Source organism: Salvelinus sp. IW2-2015, linkage group LG8, assembly GCF_002910315.2.
Source record: "Salvelinus sp. IW2-2015 linkage group LG8, ASM291031v2, whole genome shotgun sequence".
Taxonomy (NCBI): Eukaryota; Metazoa; Chordata; class Actinopteri; order Salmoniformes; family Salmonidae; genus Salvelinus; species Salvelinus sp. IW2-2015.
In genome coordinates this window covers 44,012,827-44,036,533 of record NC_036848.1, presented here as the reverse complement: position 1 = coordinate 44,036,533, position 23,707 = coordinate 44,012,827, and the positions used below count along the sequence as shown (strand labels likewise).

At 47.3% G+C, this 23,707-nt stretch overlaps 1 protein-coding gene across 1 annotated transcript in view; it reads left to right on the top strand.

Annotated features, from left to right (window-relative positions):
• Positions 1-23,707, top strand: part of tanc2b (tetratricopeptide repeat, ankyrin repeat and coiled-coil containing 2b) — a 128,530-nt gene that overhangs the window by 47,478 nt on the left and 57,345 nt on the right. The window contains exons 3-5 of the mRNA XM_070445039.1: positions 69-185; positions 11,238-11,386; positions 23,164-23,368. Of these exons, the coding sequence (XP_070301140.1) occupies positions 69-185; positions 11,238-11,386; positions 23,164-23,368 (471 nt within the window). The remainder of the gene's footprint in view (positions 1-68; positions 186-11,237; positions 11,387-23,163; positions 23,369-23,707) is intronic.

Here is a 23,707-nt window from a genome sequence, read left to right as displayed (position 1 = left end):
TATGTGTGTGTGTGTGTGTGTGTGTGTGTGTGTGTGTGTGTGTGTGTGCGTGTGCATTCTGCTCCCAGCCCCCCTGCGGAAAGCAAAATTTGTGGAGAGCCCTCGCATTCCACAATCAGAGCTTGGCTCCCCTATACACAACTCCTGCACTGCCAAGAACCACGGCCTGGATACATACTGTCCCGGTAAGTCTGCTATGCTCCTCAAGTCCCCACAGCTATGGCCTTGTTTGTTTTTCAATGTTTTTACTTTGGTATGTTTTATAGTACGATCTGTCCATCTCTGTGTGTGTGTCTGTCCGTCAGTCCGTCTATCTGCATGTGAGTGAGTGCAGGTTGAATGTGTGTGTCAGAGCTAAGCAGTGTTCGGTTCTGTCTTTCACTGCATATTTTAGAGGCACTGCACATAGCTAAGGTCATTAGTTGAATTGCTTTCCTTACGCTCCCCGTTCAGCCTTTCTAGTTCGCTGTCACTATCTAATCCTCTCCCTCGCTTCCTCTCTCTTTACCTCTCTCCCTACGTCTACCACTCTCCCTCGCTCCCTCTCTCTTTACCTTTCTCTCTACGTCTACCAAACTCCCTCGCTTCCTCTCTCTTTACCTCTCTCTCTACGTCTACCACTCCCCCTCGCTCCCTCTCTCTACCTCTCTCCCTCGCTCGCTCCCTCACTCCTCTCCCACACCTCGTCTTTGGCTTCTGTTTAGATCACAGCGGACCTTTCCTCTGTAGCCCTGCAGAGAGTCCAGTTCCCTCTCTCCATCCCTCCCCAATCCATCCCCCTCTTTCCCACCACGGGAGGAAATCATAAACGTGGGTCAATCAAGGATAGAGCAAATAAATTCAAATGTGTTTTTTTCTGTATCGATTTTTTCATCTTTCCTGCAATCTGGTCTGTAAGTGCAGTCACTGAGAATAGCGCCATATAGCTTGGTAATATCTCCTGACATTTGTGTTCGGGGTACAATCTGCCTATATGGATTTGACTCAGATGAACACTAATCAATGGATGAAGACATGAAGAAAAGTTCGATAGTCATCTCACTATGACAGACAGAGCACTTCACACCGTCTCCATCCTTCGCTTTATGCGTGTGTTAAGTATATTCTGATATCTGCACTCTAATGTTGTAGTGAAGAGCTTGATGTTGCGTTGAATCTGCAACATAATCTGTATCAACAAGAAAAGACTGTCTGGTAGTAGTCAGTTAAATGTGATGAAGGCATGCTGTTAGTACTGTCTGCTGTTAGTACTGTGTGAGAGTAGTATGGCTTGATTTGAACAGGAATTCTGCTCAGTAGGGAAAAGCCAAGAAAAGATGAGCTTTGGCCTCCCACATGGAACGAATGGCAGACGCGTTAGCTTTTATCAAGAGGTCTTAGGGAACGTGTAACAGCCTGATTATGAGTTTAACATCTGAACTTAGGACAGAATACCAGACCATAGTTCCCGCTCTGCCTTGTGTGTTGTTGTGTATGTGTGTGTGGTGTGTGTGTGTGTGTGTGTGTGGTGTGGTGTTGTGTGTGTGTGTGTGTGTGTGTGGTTGTGTGTGTGTGTGTGTGTGGACGACCAATCGGCATAGCCTCCACTGTTCTTTTACTGTACAGTGTACAACCCATTCTGCTGTACCGTATGTGAACAAGTCCTCTTTGAAGGCAGTAGCCATAGAATCTGATTAAATTATCTAATTCCTAATTCTATGGTAGTAGCCATGTAATAGTATTCCAGCGGCCCTCCTCTGCTGTGGCCAACTGGTGGTATGTGGAGTGTGTGGGAATGTGGGGCTTACTTGGCTTAACCCTCCTGTCTCACCTCACCTGTAACCCCTGATCTGCTGTGGTATGGGGTACAGGGCTGGGGCTCCCATGCCTGCTCCACACATGGACAGCTCCTCTTTCCTCCTTCGGCAGAAAGTGATCCAAAAATCAAGTCAAATTGTAATTGTCACATGTTCGTAAACAACAGATTGTAGACTAAGAGTGAAATGCTTACTTATGGGCCCTTCCCAACAATGCAGAGAGGAAATAATATTACACAAGGAATCAATACACAATGAGTAGTGATAATTTGGCTATATTCATGGGTGTCACGTTCCTGACCTGTTTTCTCTTGTTTTGTATGTGTTATTTGGTCAGGCGTGAGCGGGGGTGGGCATTTCTATGTGTGTGTTTCTATGTTGGGTTAAAGGGGTTGCCTTATGGCTCTCAATTAGAGGCAGTGTTTGGCATTTCCTCTGATTGAGAGTCATATTAAGTAGGTTGTTTCACTGTTGTTTGTGGTGATTGTCTCCTGTGTCTTTGCGTCTTGTGTATGGTATGACTCTGGCTGGTTCGTTATTAGTAGCTGTTGCCTGCTTCCTCTGTTCGTGAGTTCTGCGTGTAGTTATGTAAGTTCCATTGTCAGGTCTGTCTACGTCGTGTTTGTTATTTTGTAATTTCCCAGTGTTTTGTATTTCGTCTTCGTGTTTCTAATAAATATCATATATCTAATTACCTCGCTGCGTATTGGTCACACCGATCCTTCTACTCCTCTCCTCATCCGAGGAGGAGGAGGAAGACGACAGCCGTAACAGAATACCCACCAAACTAGGACCAAGCGGCGGGGGAGAGCTCAACAGAGCAACCAGGACTCATGGACATGGGAGGAGATCCTGGACGAAAGGACCCTGGGCTCAGCCAGGGGAATATCGCCGTCCCAAGGCGGAGAGGGCTGGAGGCAGCGAAGGCAGAGAGGCGCTGTATGGGAGGCAGCGCGGCGACGCGGTTGGGAGCCCGAGAGTCAGACCCAAAAATGTCTTGGGGGGGGGCACACGAGGAGTGTGGCAAAGGCCGGGTAGGATACCTGAGCCAACTCCCCGTGCTTACCGTGGAGTGAGAGGGCGTCGTACTGGTCAGACACCGGGTTATGCGGTAAAGCGCACGTGGTCCCAGTACGCGTGCTTAGCCCAGTGCGGGCTATTCCACCTTGCCGCACTGGAGGGCTAGGTTGGTGCGTCGAAGGGATGTCATGAAGCCGGCCCAACGTATCTGGCCTCCAGTACGTCTCCTCGGGCCGGCGTACATGGCACCAGCCTTACAGGTGGTGTCCCCGGTTCGCCTGCATAGCCCAGTGCGGGTTATTCCACCTCGCCGCACTGGCAGGGCTACGGGGGACCATTCAACCTGGTAAGGTTGGGGAGGCTTGGGCTCAAGAGCACGTGTCCTCCTTCACGGTCCGCGTATACCCGGTCCCCTCCAAGTACCAGTCATCCGGTGGCAGCCCCCCGCACCAGGCTGTCTCTCCGGGTTCCTCTCCAGCTGCTCCCACCTGTCCAGCGCTGTCAGAGCTTTCCTCCTCTCTCAGCGCAGCCAGTGCATTACACGCACCAGGCTGTCTCTCCGTCTCCTCCCTACACGGTTGCCCGTTCCTGCCCAGCGGCGCCTGAACTGCCCGTCTGCCCAGCGGCGCCTGAACTGCCCGTGTGCCACCACGCCGCATGAACTGCTCGTCTGGACTGAGCCGTCGTCCAGCCAGGACCAGACCCGAGAGCCGTCCAGCAGGCCAGCCAGACCGTCAGCCAGGACCGCCAGAGCCGTCCAGCCAGAGCCAGGACCGCACGCCAGGACACGTCCAGCCAGGACCGCCAGAGCCGTCCAGCCAGGACCTAGCCCACGAGCCGTCCCAGCCAGGGACACTGCTCACGAGCCGTCCACCAGCCAGAGACTGCCACGAGCGCGTCCAGCAGGACCTGCCAGAGCCTCCAGCCACGGACCTGCCAGAGACCGTCCGCCAAGGACCTGCCAGAGTCCGTCAGCCAGGAGGCCTGCCAGAGTCCGTCCAGCCAGGACCTGCCAGAGTCCGTCCAGCCAGGACCTGGCAGAGTCCGTCCAGCCAGGACCTGCCAGAGTCCCTCAGCCAGGACCTGCCAGAGTCCCTCAGCCAGGACCTGCCAGAGTCCCTCAGCCAGGACTGCCAGAGTCCCTCAGCCAGGACCTGCCAGAGTCCCTCAGCCGAGCTGCCCACCCGGTGCTGCCCTTCCATCCCGGTGCTGGCCCTTATCCCGGTGCTGCCCTTCATTTAGGTGGGTTTAGTTGGAGGTGGTCATTGGGAGGGGGTACAGAAGCGGGAGTGACTATGGTGGTGTGGGGAGCAGCGTCCGGAGCCTGAGCCACCACCGTGGTCAGATGCCCACCCAGACCCTCCCCAGACTTTGTGCTGGTGCGCCCGGCGTTCACCTTAAGGGGGGGGTATGTCACGTTCCTTACCTGTTTTCTCTTGTTTTGTATGTGTTTATTGGTCAGGGCGTGAGCGGGGTGGGCATTTCTATGTGTTGTGTTTCTATGGTGGGTTAAAGGGTTGCCTGGTATGGCTCTCAATTAGAGGCAGGTGTTGGCATTTCCTCTGAGATGAGAGTCATATTAAGGTAGGTGTTCTCAATGTTTGTTTGTGGTGATTGTCTCCTGTGTCTTTCGTGTCTGTGTATGTGCACCACACGGGACTGTCTTGGCTGTTCGTTCGTTTGATGTAGTCTGTTCCTGTTCGTGAGTTCTGCGTGTAGTATGTAAGTTCCATGTTCAGGTCTGTCTACGTCCGTTTGTTATTTTGTAATTTCCAAGTGTTTTCGTATTTCGTCTTCGTGTTCATAAATATCATTTATGTCTAATTACCTCGCTGCGTATTGGTCCACCGATCCTTCTCTCCTCTCCTCGTCGAGGAGGAGGAGGAAGACGACAGCCGTAACAATGGGGTACCAGAGCCGGAGTCAATTCCATTTAAATTCCAGTCAATTCAGAAAGTAAACAAATTCCAATGACACATTTTTCCTAATTGAAAAGCATTGAGGATAATTGCCATTGGAATTTCAGTGTACTTCCTGAATTGACGGGAATTGACCCTGACCAGTACCGAGTTGATGTGCAGGAGTATGAGGTAATTTAGGTAGACATATACAGTGTAAACGGAAAGTATTCAGACCCCTTGACTTTTTCCACATTTTGTTACATTACAGCCTTATTCTAAAATTGTCACACCCTGACCATAGTTTGCGTTGTATGTTTCTATGTTTTGTTTGGTCAGGGTGTGATATGAGTGGGCATTCTATGTTGGTGTCTAGTTTGGTCTGTTTCTATGTGTGTTGGCCTGATATTGTTCTCAATCCAGAGGCAGGTGTCAGTCGATGTCTCTGATTGGGAGCCATATTAGGTAGCCTGTTTTGTCATTGTGGGTTGTGGGTGATTGTTCCTGTTCCTGTGTCTGGCTAACCATACGGAACTGTTTCGTTTTGTTCGTTTCACTTTGTTGTTTGTTCAGTGTTCATTTTGCTTTATTAAAAATATGGACACTTACCACGCTGCGCATTGGTCCTCCGATCCTTCCTACTACTCCTCCTCAGAAGAGGAAAAGAACGAGCGCGTTACAGAATCACTAACCACCACCAAAGGAACCAAGCAGCGTGGTAACGGCAGCAACAGCAGCAGCAGCGCAGCAGCAGCGGCCAAATCGCAGGACTCCTGGACCTGGGAGAGATTCTGGACGGCAAGGGACCTGGGCACAGCTGGAGAATATCGCCGCCCTCGTGAAGAGCTGGGGGCAGCTAAGAGCCGAGGACCGGTGGTATGAAGCAGCACGAAAGCGCGGCTGGAAGCCAGAGAGGCAGCCCCAAAAATGTATTGGGGGGGCACACCGGGAGTGTAGCTAAGTCAGGTAGGAGACCTGAGCCAACTTCCCGTGCTTACCGTGGAGAGAGATACGCACGGTGTCTCCAGTACGTGTGCATAGCCGGTGTCGCGGTACATAGCAGCGCCTCGTATCGGCCGGGCTAGAGTGGGCATCGAGCCAGGTGCCATGAAGCCGGCTCTACGCATCTGGTCTCCAGTGGCGCTCCTCGGGCCGGGGTACATGGGGACCAGCCCTACGCATGGTGTCCCCGGTTCGCCAGCACAGCCCAGTGCGGCCTATTCCACCTCGCCGCACTGGCATGGCTACGGGGAGCATTCAGCCAGGTAGGGTTGGGCAGGCTCGGTGCTCGAGACCTGCAGTGCGCCTCCACGGTCCGGTCTATCCGGTGCCTCCTCCACGTACCAGGCCTCCAGTTCCAGCACCACGCACGAGACCTACAGTGGGCCTCCAGGGTCCAGTATGCCCTGTTCCTCCTCCCCGCACTCACCTTGAGGTGCGCGTTCCCAGCCCGGTACCACCAGTTCCGCCACCACGCACCAGGCCTACAGTGCGCCTCCAGGATCCAGTATGCCCTGTTCCTCCTCCCCGCACTCGCCCTGAGGTGTGTGTTCCCAGCCCGGTACCACCAGTTCCGGCACCACGCACCAGGCCTACAGTGCGCCTCGGCAGCCCTGAGCCGCCCTCCTGTCTAGCGCCGCCTGAGCCGCCCTCCTGTCTAGCGCCGCCTGAGCCGCCCGTCTGTCCTGAGCCGCCTGAGCCACCCGTCTGTCCTGAGCCGCCTGAGCCGTCCGTCTGTCCTGAGCCGCCTGAGCCGTCCGTTTTTCAGTCTCTCGGTCCCTGCTTTGATGCACCTGTACTGACCTCGCCTTCTGGATGATAGCGGGGTGAACAAGCAGTGGCTCAGGTGGTTGTTGTCCTTGATGATCTTTATGGCCTTCCTGTGACATCGGGTGCTGTAGGTGTCCCGGAGGGCAGGTAGTTTGCCCCCAGTGATGCGTTGTGCAGACCTCACTACCCTCTGGAGAGCCTTACGGTTGTTGGCGGAGCAGTTGCCCTACCAGACGGTGATACAGCCTGACAGGATGCTCTCGATTGTGCATCTGTAGAAGTTTGTGAGTGCTTTTGGTGACTGCGCCTTCTTCATAACGCTGTCTGTGTGGGTGGACCAATTCAGTTTCTCRGTGATGTGTACGCCGAGGAACTTAAAACTTACTACCCTCTCCACTACTGTCCCGTCGATGTGGATAGGGGGGTGCTCCCTCTGCTGTTTCCTGAAGTCCACAATCATCTCCTTTGTTTTGTTGACGTTATTTTCCTGACACCACACTCCGAGGGCCCTCACCTCCTCCCTGTAGGCCGTCTTGTCGTTGTTGGTAATCAAGCCTACCACTGTATTGTCGTCCGCAAACTTGATGATTGAGTTGGAGGCGTGCATGGCCACTCAGTCGTGGGTGAACAGGGAGTACAGGAGAGGGCTCAGAACGCACCCTTGTGGGGCCACAGTGTTGAGGATCAGCGGGGTGGAGATGTTGTTACCTACCCTCACCACCTGGGGGCGGCCCGTCAGGAAGTCCAGTACCCAGTTGCACAGGGCGGGGTCGAGAACCAGGGTCTCGAGCTTGATGGCAAGTTTGGAGGGTACTATGGTGTTAAATGCTGAGCTGTAYTCGATGAACAGCATTCTCACATAGGTATTCCTCTTGTCCAGATGGGTTAGGGCAGTGTGCAGAGTGGTTGCGATAGCGTCGTCTGTGGACCTATTGGGMCGGTAAGCAAATTGGAGTGGGTCTAGGGTGTCAGGTAGGGTGGAGATGATATGGTCCTTGACTAGTTTCTCAAAACACTTCATGATGACGGAAGTGAGTGCTACGTGGCGGTAGCCGTTTAGCTCAGTTACCTTAGCTTTCTTGGGAACAGGAACAATGGTGGCCCTCTTGAAGCATGTGGGAACAGCAGACTGGGATAAGGATTGATTGAATATGTCCGTAAACACACCAGCCAGCTGGTTTGCGCATGCTCTGAGGACGCGGCTGGGGATGCCGTCTGCAGTGAAGGAGAGTCCGCAGGTTTTGGTAGCGGGCCGTGTCAGTGGCACTGTATTGTCCTCAAAGCGAGCAAAGAAGTTATTTAGTCTGTCTGGGAGCAAGACATCCTGGTCCGCGACGGGGCTGATTTTCTTTTTGTAATCCGTGATTGACTGTAGACCCTGCCACGTACCTCTTGTGTCTGAGCCGTTGAATTGCAACTCTACTTTGTCTCTATACTGACGCTTAGCTTGTTTGATTGCCTTGCGGAGGGAATAGCTACACTGTTTGTATTTGGTCATGTTTCCGGTCACCTTGCCCTGGTTAAAAGCAGTGGTTCGCGCTTTCAGTTTCGCGCGAATGCTGCCATCAATCCACGGTTTCTGGTTTGGGAATGTTTTAATAGTTGTTGTGGGTACGACATCGCCGATGCACTTTCTAATGAACTCGCTCACCGAATCAGCGTATTCGTCAATGTTGTTGTTGGACGCAATGCGGAACATATCCCAATCCACGTGATCGAAGCAGTCTTGAAGCGTGGAATCAGATTGGTCGGACCAGCGTTGAACAGACCTGGGCGCGGAAGCTTCTTGTTTTAGTTTCTGTCTGTAGGCTGGAAGCAACAAAATGGAGTCGTGGTCAGCTTTTCCGAAAGGAGGGTGGGGGAGGGCCTTATATGCGTCGCGGAAGTTAGAATAACAATGATCCAGGGTTTTACCAGCCCTGGTTGCGCAATCGATATGCTGATAGAATTTAGGGAGTTTTGTTTTTAGATTAGCCTTGTTAAAATCCCCAGCTACGATGAATGCAGCCTCAGGGTGTGTGGTTTCCAGTTTACAAAGAGTCAGATAAAGTTCGTTCAGGGCCATCGATGTGTCTGCTTCGGGGGGAATATATACGGCTGTGATTATAATCGAAGAGAATTCCCTTGGTTGATAATGCGGTCGACATTTGATTGTGAGGAATTCTAAGTCAGGTGAGCAGAAGGACTTGAGTTCCTGTATGTTGTTCTGATCACACCACATCTCGTTAATCATAAGGCATACCCCCCCGCCCCTCTTCTTACCAGAAAGATGCTTGTTTCTGTCGTCGCGATGCGTGAAGAACCTTCGCACCAGTCTGAGGTKCTGKGCGCTCTGGAGCAGGTTTTCATCAAGGATCTCTCTGTACTTTGCTCTGTTCATCTTTCCCTCGATCCTGACTAGTTTCCCAGTCCCTGCCACTGAAAAACATTCCCACAGCATGATGCTGCCACCACCATGCTTCACCGTAGGGATGGTTCCAGGTTTCCTACCAGGATTCCTTGTTGCACTGGTACCGTAGCGGAGAGAACAGTATATATCTTGGGTGGATGGAGTCTTTTGACAAATTTTAGGGCCTTCCTCTGACACTGCCTGGTATAGAGGTCCTGGATGGCAGGGAGCTCGTCCCCAGTGATGCACTGGGCCATACGGACTACCCTCTGTAGCGCCGTGCAGTCAGATGCCAAGCAGTTGCCATACCAAGCGGTGATGCAGCCAGTCAAGATGCTGTCAATGGTGCAGCTGTAGAACTTTTTGAGGATCTGAGGGCCCATGCCAAACCTTTTAAGCCTCCTGGGGGGAAGAGGCATTGTTGTACTTTCTTCACGACTGTGTTGGTGTGTGTGGACCACGTTAATTCCACGGACGGCCGGGGGAGAAACCGATGCGTCTGGCCGTCTGCACAGGAACACATTCCTTCTCGCTGTCCGCCACGCCGCCAGATAGTTGCCATGTCAACCATCTGTCTCTCCCCAGGAATCTGAGCGAAGGGGACTAAGAGAGGGAGAGGGGGCAAACACACAAGCACTCGCTATATATTCAAATTCTGTAGGAGGAGTGTAGACTGATTGATGTCTTACAGACAAGGAGGAATGCTTGGAGTTCCACTGAGGGCTAAGGGCTTGTTTGTAAGGACCACTTTACTGTGTCTGAGTTCTGAGGGTCATATAATGTGTAGTGTGATTACTGCAGTCGACTGTGAGTGCATTGTTGTTTATGTAGAATGCATGAATTACATAGTAAACACCATCCCAATGGCACCCTTTCACCTTGGTCTAATGGTCTAAACCTCTCAGGTCTGTTTACCTGTCGGTCTGGTCTGACCAGTCAGTCAGAGAGAGGGGAGGGGAGGGATGGCAGGGAGAGAGGGTGGGAGACCTGGGTTGTATTCATTAGTGCAATTATTTAGTAATGAAAACAAGTTTTTCTTATTGGACAAGTTGAGGTAGGTAGGTCCCTGTTTCAGCCCGTTTGCTTCCGTTTGGTTCCTTTTGAATACACCCAAAGAAAGCAGCTGTTCTAATCTACAGTGTCTCACCACTGTTTAGTTGAACACCATCACCTTCTGTCAGCTGTCTTTCTTTGACGTTCCCACGACCACATCAAACACCCATACACCACACACAGCAGAGAGAAACCAGCTCTTCAGCTGAGATCAACATGTTACCCAGCAACACCCCACCCATAACAAAGGAGTCCACCAGCTGCAGTATCAGGTATTAGTTTAATAACAACATCCTGGTATTGTGCCCTCATGACCAGACCAGAGCAGGATCTAAAGAAATATAAACAGTAATGAGGACAGTGAAACCTCCAGCATTGCTAGAAGTGTCTTCTATATTATCATCATATGATATTACTGTAGTTTCAGAGGATATTCAGTCCCTCTCCAATATAGGTGTGTACATGCCAGTAGACAGTGTGAGTAGAGTGATTCACATATACTATTTCTCTCTTGCTCTCCCTCTATCGCTCTCTTTCTCCCTCTATCTATCTCTCTATCTCTCTCTCTCTCTCTCTCCCTCTATTGCTCTCTCTCTTAGAAACAGACACACAGACACGTACACATACACACACCCTGCCCTCACACAGGTGAGGGGCGTATTCACTTACCTCATCCAAACACAACGCTGACTGTGTGGGATGGGAACAGTTGTGTGTGTGGAGGAATCTTTACAGGCATGTCATGTCATGGCTAGAAGGGGTTGGCTGTCTCAACSCCAGTGTGTCCAGTTCAGTCTCAATCTCAGGGGAGCTGATGCAAAGCTCTGCTCTCAGGGGTGGTTCAGGTAGAGACTGTTTCTTTTTTCTACTCTACTAGGTTTCTACTCTACTCTACTATATGCCTTCTTGCATTTGTATTCTCTTTGTGATTTTGTGATTTGTACTGAACATTTTCAGCAGGAGAATATGAAGCTAACATGTTCAGGTGTTGCACATTTTTCTGAGTTGGGGCTTGAACAGGTTAGGAACATTTATCCAGCAGTTTGTTCCTCCGCTTTGATGTGAATCTTTTCATTTTCATGTGCTAGACTGCTCCTTCTATAGTCTATCCAAGGTGTGGTTGCCTTCCAGGTCAAGAGAGTTGGTTGACTCTGTTTTACTTGTTTTACACTCACAAACACACTCCTTCTTTCTCCACTCCCTCTCTCTGTATTTCTCTCTCTTCCCCCGCCCCCTCTCMCTCTCTTTGTCACTTTCCCCAATACTCTCTCTCTTTTCCCCCCCAACTCTCTCCCTCCTCTCTCTCTGTAGGGGAGTCAAGCGGGGAGCTGGGGCCCCCTCCGTCGGTGGATGAGGCAGCCAACACATTAATGACGCGCCTGGGCTTCCTGTTGGGAGACGAAACTAGTGAGGGGCCAGACGGAGAACATTACAGCATGGACGAACCAGACGACAGACAGGTGTGTGTTTGGCCATCCCACAATGCTAACCTCTCCTCTCTCTACTGCTTCCGCTCTGAGAGGAAAACCTCTCTCCCTATTTGTGATATCTTGAGAATCCATTTGGTGTTTCTGTATTTCTGATTCAATTTGAGAAAAACACATACCTGGGATGTGATAACTTCCCTTCTATCTGACAGTTTGATGAGCTCCTTGTCAAATCAAATCAAATTTTATTGGTCACATACACATGTTTAGCAGATGTTATTGCGAGTARAGTGAAATGCTTGTGCTTCTACTTCCAACAGTGGAGCAATAGTGGAGTGGAGCCCTTGGCATTTTTCCTATTTTGTTGCCTTACAACCTGGAATTAAAATGTATTTTTTGGGAGATTGTATCATTTAATTTACACAACATGAGGATATACCACTTTGAGGATGCAAAATATTTTTTATTGTGAAACAAACAAGAAATAAGACAAAAAAACTGAAAACTTGAGCGTTCATAACTATTCATCCCCCCTCCCCCGCCCCAAAGTCAATACTTTGTAGAGACACCTTTTGCAGCAATTACAGCTGCGAGTCTCTTGGGGTATGTCTCTATAAGCTTGGCACATCTAGCCACTGGGATTTTTGCCCATTCTTCAAGGCAAAACTGCTCCAGCTCCTTCAAGTTGGATGACTTCCTCTGGTGTACAGCAATCTTTAAGTCATACCACAGATTCTCAATTGGCTTTGACTAGGCCATTCCAAGACATTTAAATGTTTCCCKTTAAACCACTCGAGTGTTGCTTTAGCAGTATGCTTAGAGTCATTGTCCTGCTGGAAGGTGAACCTCCGTCACAGTCTCAAATCTCTGGAAGACTGAAACAGGTTTCCCTCAAGAATTTCTTCAATTCTGACCAGTTTCCCAGTCCCTGCCGATGAAAAACATCCCCACAGCATGATGCTGTCACCACCATGCTTCACTGTGGGGATGGTGTTCTCGGGGTGATGAGAGGTGTTGGGTTTGCTCCAGACATAGRGTTTTCCTTGATGGCCAAAAAGCTACAATTTAGTCTCATCTGACCAGAGTACCTTCTTCCATATGTTTTGGGAGTCTCCCACATGCCTTTTGGCAAACAACAAAACGTGTTTGATGATATTTTTCTTTAAGCAATGTCTTTTTTCTGGCCACTCTCCCGTAAAGACCAGCTCTGTGGAGTGTACGGCTTAAAGTGGTCCTATGGACAGACACGCCAATCTCCGCTGTGGAGCTTTGCAGCTCCTTCAGGGTTATCTTTGGTCTCTTTGTTGCCTCTCTGATTAATGCCCTCCTTAACTGGTCTGTGAGTCTCTTGGCTGGTTTGTTGTGGTGCCATATTCTTCCATTTTTTAATAATGGATTTAATGGTGCTCCGTGGGATGTTCAAAGTTTCAGATATTTTTTATAACCCAACCATGATCTGTACTTCTCCACAACTTTGTCCCTGACCTGTTTGGTGGTGCCCCTTGCTTAGTGGTGTTGCAGACTCTGGGGCCTTTCAGAACATGTGTATATATACTGAGATCATGTGACAGTTCATGTGACACTTAGATTGCACACAGYTGGACTTTATTTAACAAATTATGTGACTTCTGAAGGTAATTGGTTGCACCAGATCTTATTTAGGGGCTTCATAGCAAAGGGGGTGAATACATATACACGCACTACTTTTCCGTTTTTTATTTTGTAGAATGTTTTGAAACATGTTATTTTTTTCATTTCACTCAACCAATTTGGACTATTTTGTGTATGTCCATTACATGAAATCCAAATAAAAACCAATTTAAATTACAGGATGTAATGCAACAAAATAGGAAAAACGCCAAGGGGGATGAATACTTTTGCAAGGCACTGTAATAAGTATTCTAACTATTCCACAACAACTACCTAATACACACAAATCTAAGTAAACAAATGGAATATAAGAATATATACATATAAATACAGTGGGCTCCAAAATTACTGGCACCCCTGACTGGCAATGCACAAACAATACTTTAAAAAATAGAAACAATATAATTATAGAGAAACTCAAAATACCAACATGTGAGAAATACTGTACTTTATTAATGTTTCAATGGAACCCACCAAAATTATACAATTATTTAATACAAAATAAATTTGACCAAAATCAAGGCTTCATAATTATTGGCACTCCTCATTTAGTACTTAGTGCAACCACCTCTGGCAAGGATAACAGCATGGTCTTTTCCTGTAATGTTTGACAAGGTTAAGGAACATATTTGGAGGGATTTTGGACCATTCCTCTATGCAGATCCTTTCAAGATCCTTCACATTCTTGGGTTTGCGCTTATCAACTGCCCTCTTCCGCTCAGCCCACAGGATTTCAATTGGATTGAGGTCCGGCGACTTAGATGGCCATGGCAGAACATTGATTTTGTTGTCACAGAACCATTTCTGTGTGGATCTTAAGGTATGTTTTGGGTCATTGTCTTGTTGGAAAGTCCACATATGGCCAAAGTCCCAGCCTTCTGGCAGAGGCAACCAGATTGTCAGCCAAAATTACCTGATACTTGGTGGAATTCATTATGCCATCAATCTTAACCAGTGCCCCTGGATCTCTGGAATTAAAACAGAACCAAAACATCACTGACCCACCACCATATTTCTCCATGGGTATGAGGTGCCTCTCCTTGTATGCATCTCTGTTTCGACGCCAAACATGCCGATGCTGTATCTGACCAAAACGTTCAATTTTGGTCTCATCTGACCAGAGCACCTTCTTCCAGTCATAATTTAAAACCTCTAACGCCTACCAAACCCGGATCCGGGATCCCCCCCATCACAAAAGCTGACTAGCATAGCCTAGCCTAAAGCCACAGGGATATCATATAATAAAATGTTAATGAAATCACAAGTCCAAGACACCAAATGAAAGATACACATCTTGTGAATAAAGCCATCATTTCTGATTTTTAAAATGTTTTACAGGGAAGACACAATATGTAAATCTATTAGCTAACCACGTTAGCAAAAGACACCACTTCCATACTCCACCATTTTTTTTACTCCACCAGCTATCACAAATTCGACCAAATAAAGATATAAATAGCCACTAACAAAGAAACAACCTCATCAGATGACAGTCTGATAACATATTTATTGTATAGCATAGGTTTTGTTAGAAAAATTTGCATATTTCAGGTATAAATCATAGTTTACCATTGCAGCCCCCATCACAACTCTCACTAAAACGACTAGAATAACTACAGAGACCATCGTGTATTAGCTAATTACTCATCATAAAACATTTCTTAAAAATACATAGCGTGCAGCAGATGAAAGACACAGATCTTGTGAATCAAGAAAATATTTCAGATTTTCTAAGTGTTTTACAGCGAAAACACAATATAGCGTTATATTAGCTTAGCACAATAGCGAACATCACACCAGCATTGATTCAAGGCAAAAATAGCTATAACGTATAAACCACCAAAATATATAAATTTTTTCACTAACCTTCTCAGAATTCTTCAGATGACAGTCCTGTAACATCATATTACACAATTCATATAGAGTTTGTTCGAAAATGTGCATATTTAGCGGCACAAATCGTGCTTATACATTGAGAATAGTGTCCAAAATCTCAAGCAATCTGTCCCGCGCCATCTTGGAACGGCACCTATACTTATCGAAAACTATTCATAAACTTGACTAAATAAATACAGGTTGGACAGCAATTGAAAGACAAATTAGTTCTTAATGCAATCGCTGAATTACATTTTTAAAATTAACCTTACTGCGCAATACAGGGTCCGATAACGCAAGGCTACACTGCAAGAAATGGCGTCTCATGCATTTAACTTTTTTCACAGAACAATGAATTATCAAGCATAAATAGTTCTACTTTTCGATGAACCTCTCATCAGAATCTTGGGATAGGTGTCCTTTGTCCAAAAGAATCGTTGCTAGGTTGGAGAACGTCGTCTCCAGAGTTGCAATTAGCAGTAAACATTAGCACGAAAGAGAGAGATACCCAAGTTCCTACAGCGCCAAGGAAATAAATACCCGAAAATCGCAATATACTGATATAAACTGATATAATTCGGTTCAAAATAACAAGATTATGATGTCTTTAAAGCCTATATCGAATAAAAACATTACCGGATTATCTAAGGAGCTAAAACCAGAGCTTCTACAACGACATGCCAAGCTCCTCTTTGCGCCCGAGCGAAGATCCAAAAGAACGGCCACCGTGATTCCAATCAATTTATACCTTTGGGAACTACGCAGAAACTCCATTTCAAGTCTCCCTATTCGCTGACACCCAGGGGAAGGCGTATGCAGTGCATCTCAACCAATAGAGGACAGGCAAATTAATACACAGGTCTCAGAACAGCCAGTAAAATTCTGCATCTGACATACACATAGGAAAATTGCTCTAAGTCGAGTTCTGTTTCACCCACAGATATAATTCAAACGGTTTTAGAAACTAGAGAGTGTTTTCTATCCAATAGTAATAATAATATGCATATTGTACGAGCAAGAATTGAGTACGGGCAGTTTAATTTGGAAACGAATTTGTACTATGTCGAAATGGCACCCCCTAGTGGCAAGAAGTTTTAAATGACGTTTGGCAAACTCCAAGCGCTTGCTTCTGTGTCTTGGGGTCAGAAAGGGCTTTCTTCTGGCCAACCCTTCCAAAGAGCCTGTGGTTGTGGAGGTGGCGTCTGATGGTGCTTTTTTAAACCTGGTGACCCCCAAGACGCCACCAAGGCCTGCAATTCTTTCACAGTGATTCTTGGGGATTTTGTTGCTTCTCTCACGATCCTCCTCCCTATCCTGGGGGGCAAAATGTATTTGCGTCCTCTACCCTTGAGGTTTTCAACTGTTCTATATCTTTAGAATTTTTTTATAATTGCCCTGACAGTGCTCAGCGGTATATTCAATCGTCTGTGGATCTTCTTGTAGCCATTATCAGATTTATGAAGGTCTACGACCATCTGTCTCTTTTGAACTGCCAGTTCTTTTCTTTTCTTCATGGTGTTGGACGACAAAGGGATACCTTTACCTTGTTTACCTTTACCTTTACCTTGTTTACCTTGTGTTACCTCATTTTGATACCCTAGTGAAACAGGAAGTGATGTAATGGCTCAATATATTTCCTTAACACTTAGATAAACTTAAATAAGTGGAATTTAATAATATTTAAGGGTGCCATTAATTGTGAAACCTTGATTTGGAGGATTTTTTATTAAATCAATAAATGATTTTGATGGATCCATTGAAACATTAATAAAGTACAGTATTTCTCACGTTGGTATTTTGAGTTCATCTCAAATATATGTATATATATTTTTTGTTTCACCTTTATTTAACTAGGCAAGTCAGTTGAGAACAAATTCTTATTTACATTGACGGCCTACGAACAGTGGGGTAACTGCCTTGTTCAAGGGCAGAACAACAGATGTTTACCTTGTCAGTTCGGGGATTCGATCTAYCAACCTTCCGGTTACTAGTCCAACGCTCTAACCATTAAGCTACCTGCCGTTTAAGTATTGTTTGTGCATTGCCAGTCAGGTGTGCCAGTAATTTTGGAGCCCACTYTATATGGATGAGCGATGACCGAGCAGCATAGGCAAGATGCAATAGATGGTATAAAATACAGTATATACATATGGGATGAGTAATGCAAGATATTTAAACATTGTTAAAGTGGCATTATTGAAGTGACGAGTGATCCATTTATTAAAGTGGCCAATGATTTCAASTCTGTATGTAGGCAGCAGTCTCACTGTGTTAAGGATGGCTGTTTAACAGTCTGATGGCCTTGAGATAGAAGCTATTTTTCAGTCTCTCGGTCCCAGCTTTGATGCACCTTGGTGCACCTGCTGTTTCGGTTAGTTATTATTGTTTTATTTCACTGTAGAGCCCCCAGTCCCGCTCAAAATGCCTTAGATAGCTCTTTTGTCCCACCCCCCACACATYCGGAGACCTCACCTGGCTTAACTGGTGCCTCCAGAGACACAACCTCTCTAATCATCACTCAATGCCAAGGTTTACCTCCACTGTACTCACATCCCCTTGTCTGTACATTATGCCCTGAATCTATTCTACCACGCCCAGATATCTGCTTCTTTTATTCTCTGTTCCCATATGTTTTTCCTAGCCACCGTGCTTCTACACCTGCATTGCTTGCTGTTTGGAGTTTTAGGCTGGGTTTCTGTACAGCACTTTGAGATATCAGCTGATGTAAGAAGGACAATATAAAWACATTTGATTTGATTTGTTCCCAARGCACAAGACGACCAGTTCTTATAGCCTTTAGCCGTACCCTTATCCTACTCCTCCTCTGTTCCTCTGGTGATGTAGAGGTTAACCCAGGCACTGTAGSCCCCGGCACTACACCCATTCCCCAGGCGCTCTCATTTATTGACTTCGGTAACCGTAAAAGCCTTGGTTTCATGCATGTTAACATCAGAGGCGTCCTCCCTAAGTTTTTTTTATTCAATGCTTTAGCACACTCCGCTAACCCTGATGTCCTAGCCGTGTCTGAATCCTGGCTTAGGAAGGCCACCAAAAATTCCCMAAATTTCCATCCCCAACTACAACATTTTCTGACAAGATAGAACTGCCAAAGGGGGCGAAGTTGCAATCTTCTGCAGAGAGCCTGCAGAGTTCTTGCATACTATCCAGGTCTGTGCCCAAACAGTGCGAGCTTCTACTTTTAAAAATCCACCTTTCCAGAAATAAGTCTCTCACTGTTGCCGCTTGTTATAGACCCCCCTCAGCCTCCAGCTGTGCCCTGGACACCATATGTGAATTGATTGCCCCCCATCTATCTTCAGAGTTCATTCTGTTAGGTGACCTAAACTGGGATTTGCTTAACACCCCGGCTATCCTACAATATAAGACAGATGCCCTCAATCTCACACAAATTATCAAGGAACKTACCAGGTACAACCCTGAATCTGTAAACATGGGTGGGTGGTTGTTGTCCTTGATGATCTTTTTGTCCTTTCTGTGACATCAGGTGCTGTAGGTGTCCTGGAGGGCAGGTAGTTTGCCCCAGGTGATGCGTTGTGCAGACCGCACCACCCTCTTGTTTACAGTATGTTGATACACATATATAAGCCAGGACACAACACATCAAAGGAAACTCACTAAATTGTCCTCCATCAAGGTATTTTACTTTTCCAGRTTTTCAGTTTCTCCACTGAGCATAAACTGTCTACCTCCCTAATAAGGTCATTATATAACAAAGTTCTTAAATTATTTCTTTCTCTTGGTGTCTCAACTTCAGTCGTCGTTCATTAATATATTCTGCCACTTTGGTGTGCTGATATCCAGCAGGTTGACTAAGCCTAATATTTCTCTTACCACTGACTGAACCTGGGCTGCTAAGTGGCATTTGCTGCGGGGACTTGCTGCCATTCAGCCGCAAGAGCATTAGTGAGGTCGGGTACTGATGTTTGGCGATTAGGCCTGGATCGCAGTTGACCAATTCATCCCAAAGGGTGTTCGAAGGGGTTGAGGTGATGGCTCTGTGCAGGCCAGTCAAGTTCTTCCACACCGGGTGGCGCAGTGGTCTAGGGCACTGCATCGCAGCGCTAGCTGCGCCACCAGAGACTCTGGGTTCGCGCCCAGGCTCTGTCGCAGCCGGCCGCGAACGGGAGGTCCGTGGGGCGACGCACAATTGGCCTAGCGTCGTCCGGGTTAGGGAGGGTTTGGCCGGTAGGGATATCCTTGTCTCATCGTGCACCAGCGACTCCTGTGGCGGGCCGGGCGCAGTGCGCGCTAACCAAGGGAGCCGGGTGCACGGTGTTTCCTCCGACACATTGGTGCGGCTGGCTTCCGGGTTGGAGGCGCGCTGTGTTAAGAAGCGGTTGGGTTGTGTTTCGGAGGACGCATGGCTTTCGACCTTCGTCTCTCCCGAGCCCGTACGGGAGTTGTAGCGATGAGACAAGATAGTAATTACTAGCAATTGGATACCACGAAAAGAGGGTAAAATTACATTTACATTTTTTTATTTTTTATAAAGAAATTCTTCCACACCGATCTCGACAAACCATTTCTGTGTGGACCTCGCTTTGTGCACGGGGGCACTGTCATGCTGAAACAGGAAAGGGCCTTCCCCAAACTGTTGCCACAAAGTTGGAAGCACAGATCGTCTAGAATGTCATTGGAACTAAGGGGCCTAGTCCAAACCATGAAAAACAGCCTCAGACKTTTATTCCTCCTCCACCAAACTTTACAGTTGGCACTATGCATTCGGGCAGGTAGCATTCTCCTGGCGTCCGCCAAACCCAGATTCGTCCATCGGACTGCCAGATGGTGAAGCTTGATTCACCACTCCAGAGAACATGCTTCCAATGCTCCAGAGTCCAATGGCGGCGAGCTTACACCACTACAGCCAACGCTTGACATTGTGCGTGGTGATCTTAGGGTTGTGTGTGGCTGCTCGGCCATGGAAACCCATTTCATGAAGCTCCCGACGAACAGTTATTGTGGTGACGTTGCTTCCAGAGGCAGTTTGGAACTCTGTAGTGAGTGCAACCGAGGACAGACTAATTTTATGCGCTACGCCCACACAGCAAACAATTTCAAAGATTTGACTGAATAACAGTTCATATAAGGAAATCAGTCAATTGAAATCAATTCATTAGGCCCTAATCTATGGATTTCACATGACTGGGCAGGGGCGCAGCCATGGGCCTGGGAGGGCATAGGCCAACCCACAGGGGAGACAGGGCCACACACTGGAGTGCCAGGCCAAGCCAATCAGAATGAGTTTTTCTCCACAAAAGGGGTTTATTTCAGACAGAAATTCTCCTCAGCACCCCCCTCCCCCTCTTCAGATGATCCCGCAGGGGAAGAAGCCAGATGTGGAGGTCCTGGGTTGGCATGGTTATACGTGGCGTGCGGTTGTGAGGCTGGTTGGATGTACTGCTCCCCATCCTTCCTGACAGAGCTTGAGAGGATCTACAGAGAAGAATGGGAGAAACTCCCCAAATATAGATGTGCCAAGCTTGTAGCGTCATACCCAAGAAGACTCAATGCTGTAAATGCTGGCAAAGGTGTGACTAAAGGGTCTGAATACTTATGTGAATGTGATATTTAAACAACAAAAACATATTATACATTTGCAAAAATGTATAAAAACCTGTTTTTGCTTTGTCATTATGGGGTATTGTGTGTAGATTGATGAGGGGGAAAAAACTATTTAATCAATTTAAGAATAGTTTGCGATGGCACTGTATATCTTGCCACAATAAGTCTGTTTTTAAGCACTACAGCAGATGACCTGCTTTCTGTACCTCAAACCTAATTTGACACGTCTACATTTTACAGGGGAGGGAGAGCGGGAGAGAGAGAGACAGACAGACAATTCGAAAACAAAAAACAATTTTGATAAACTCCCAAATCTACTGGGTGAAATACCACAGTGTGCCATCACAGCAGCAAGATTTGTGACCTGTTGCCACAAGAAAAGGGCAACCAGTGAAGAACAAACACCATTGTAAATACTTTCCCTTTTGTACTTGAACTATTTGCACATCGCTACAACACTGTATATAGACATAATATGACATTCGAAATGTCTTTATTCTTTTGGAACTTCTGTGAGTGTAATGTTTACTGTTAATTTGTATTGTTTAATTCACTTTTGTTTATTATCTATTTCACTTGCTTTGGCAATGTTAACATATGTTTCCCATGCCAATAAAGCCCTTGAATTGAGGGAGGGAGGGAGGGAGGGAGGGGACGGACGGACGGCGTTAGCTGTTGCTTCGGCTAGGTGTGTTATGGACTGTATAGGTATGGGCTGACGCAGTGTGGCTAACCGATTAGACTGATAGCGCATGCTAGATGTTAGTGCTGTTACGCTGTAGTGGTGGGGGTGTATAGAGAGGTATGTGAGAGAGGTTCATTCAAGTGGCTTCTCACTCTAGAGAGAAGGGCCATAGGGCCCTGGTGAAAAGTACTGCACAATGTAGGGAATAGGGTGCCATTTGGGATGCAACCGGTGACTCATCGTGGACCCCTGCCGTGTGCGCTCCCTCTACAAAGTCACATTTTCCAATATTTTCTTCACAAATATAGCCTGCCCTAAGTATCTTTTTTTTTATCCATGAAAATACATTGAACCTCTCAAGGGCGGCAATATGAGGATATTAAAGYATACGTTTCCTTTTACTGTTAAAATCAATATACAATAAACTTTCAGTTGGGCTACAGTAGGTASGATTGTTACAGTAGCTGGGATCGCTGCATGATCGCTAAAGCCTATTGGCTTAGGAAGGAAGGTGACCTTCTCAACCTCCAYAAAGCCGGCCATTAATTGCCTGACCCCTCTACACCCCTCTGCCTCTCCACGTCTCTGCCTCAGCAAGGCAAAGATCCAAGCATCCAAGTTCAATCCAATTCTACCGCACATTTTAAGGTCAGATGGTCAGACTAATACACAGAGGAGATGTCCCAAATGGCATCCTATTGCCTATGTAGTGCTATACATTTGAAGTAGTGRACTATATATYGAATAGGGGGCCATTTGGGATGCAAACCAGAGTGCACTAGCCCAGCAGATGGAGGTTATGCTGCTTGCTGAATAGAGGTGCTGTGTGTGTTCGTTTTCTGCTAGCTTCTCACAGACTGACCCTGTAAATGTGCCYATTGACTGCTCTCTTCCAAACCCTGAGTACAGGGGACAGCTCTTACTGCGCCTGCCCAACTCATTGACTGTACAGGCCCCAACCCCCGTAGGCCCCAGGAGTGTGTGGGGGGACAGAGATGAGAGGGAACACGTAACAGACAGCATGCGACCTGACCTGGCTCTTTGCTGTCCTGTCATTACAGCTCTGACTGACTCACACTGACCAGGAAGACCAGGGGCAGTCTGACTGTTACATAGACTGGATACAAAGGGGGCTAAGCAGTTGAGGCTTGGGGTTGAGTTGAGGCTATGGGAGGGCGTGTGAGGGGGAGCCATGGTCTTCTACAGTAGATCAAGTGTATATGTCATATGCACATGGTACACAGTACATTGAAATGCTTTCTTGCAGGTTCACCTCTCAACAATGCGACATAATAACAATAAGATTAAGTTAAGCATAATAAAAAATAAGCTCAATGGAATAAAAATAGAGTACAAATAGCATACATTTAAATACAAGGAAGGCACTCCAACTCATTTACAGTAGGATATTTACACAGTATATTTGCACAATAAACCTGTTTTTTTAAGCACTAGGCAGCTACGTGAACTGAGAGTCCTTTACCTTACAAATAATGACTGTGTGTGTGTGTCTGTGTGTGTGTGTGTGAGTGTGTGAGTGTGTGAGTGTGTAGATTAGCCATGCCAGAATGCCTCTCCCTGTCGTGCCCTCTCATCCTAACCTGAGCTGACATCAGGGAGGGGCACAGCAGGGGGTAGTAACATCTGACAGGTAACATCCAATGGGGGAAGGGTCAGGAARTGTTTAAAGCTCTCTCTCTCTCAGCAAGCCTGTGGAATCATTCTGCTTCTAGAGATCAACCGGAAGCTTCAGTACTATTGGTCCCAGATAATTATACACCTACACAGAACGCAATGGAAGACAGTAGCATGGTTTCCAGTTTCCACGACCAGGCTCAGTGCTTACTAGAGCCAGAGATGTTTGAAACCGAGGAACTCAACATGTGATTACTTCCTCCATTACCTTGTGGTGGTGATTTGCTCCTCTCCTATTGATGGTGGGCTCAATCGTCTTGGTTTTCTGGGGTGTGTGTGTGGGCACGGGCTTGGGCACTGACTGTGTGTATTTCTCCTCCAGGACCTGGCTGGTAACCAGAGGATCAGTCCGTGCTCCACCCTGACCAGCAGCACAGCATCCCCCCCGGCTGGCTCCCCCTGCTCCACCCTGCCGCCCGGCACCGATGGTGCCATGCCCGGGGGTAACCAGGGCAACAAGGACCACGCCTACGGATCTGTCACCAGCCCCACCTCCACCCTGGAGAGCCGGGACAGCGGCATCATCGGTGAGGGGGATGTGCTATATATGCCCACATGCAAAAACACACACGCATACACATAGTCAGACCAATACCCTATAATGACAAAGTGAAAACAGGATTTTCTAAATTTTGGTAATAAACTGAACCTTATTTACATACGTTTTCAGACCCTTTTCTATGAGACTCGAAATTGAGCTCAGGTGCATCCTGTTTCCATTGATCATCCTTGAGATGTTTCTACAACTTGATTGGAGTCCACCTGTGGTAAATTAAATTGATTGGATATGATTTGGAATGGCACACACCTGTCTTTATACGATCCCACATTTGACAGTACATGTCAGAGCAAAAACCAAGCCAAGA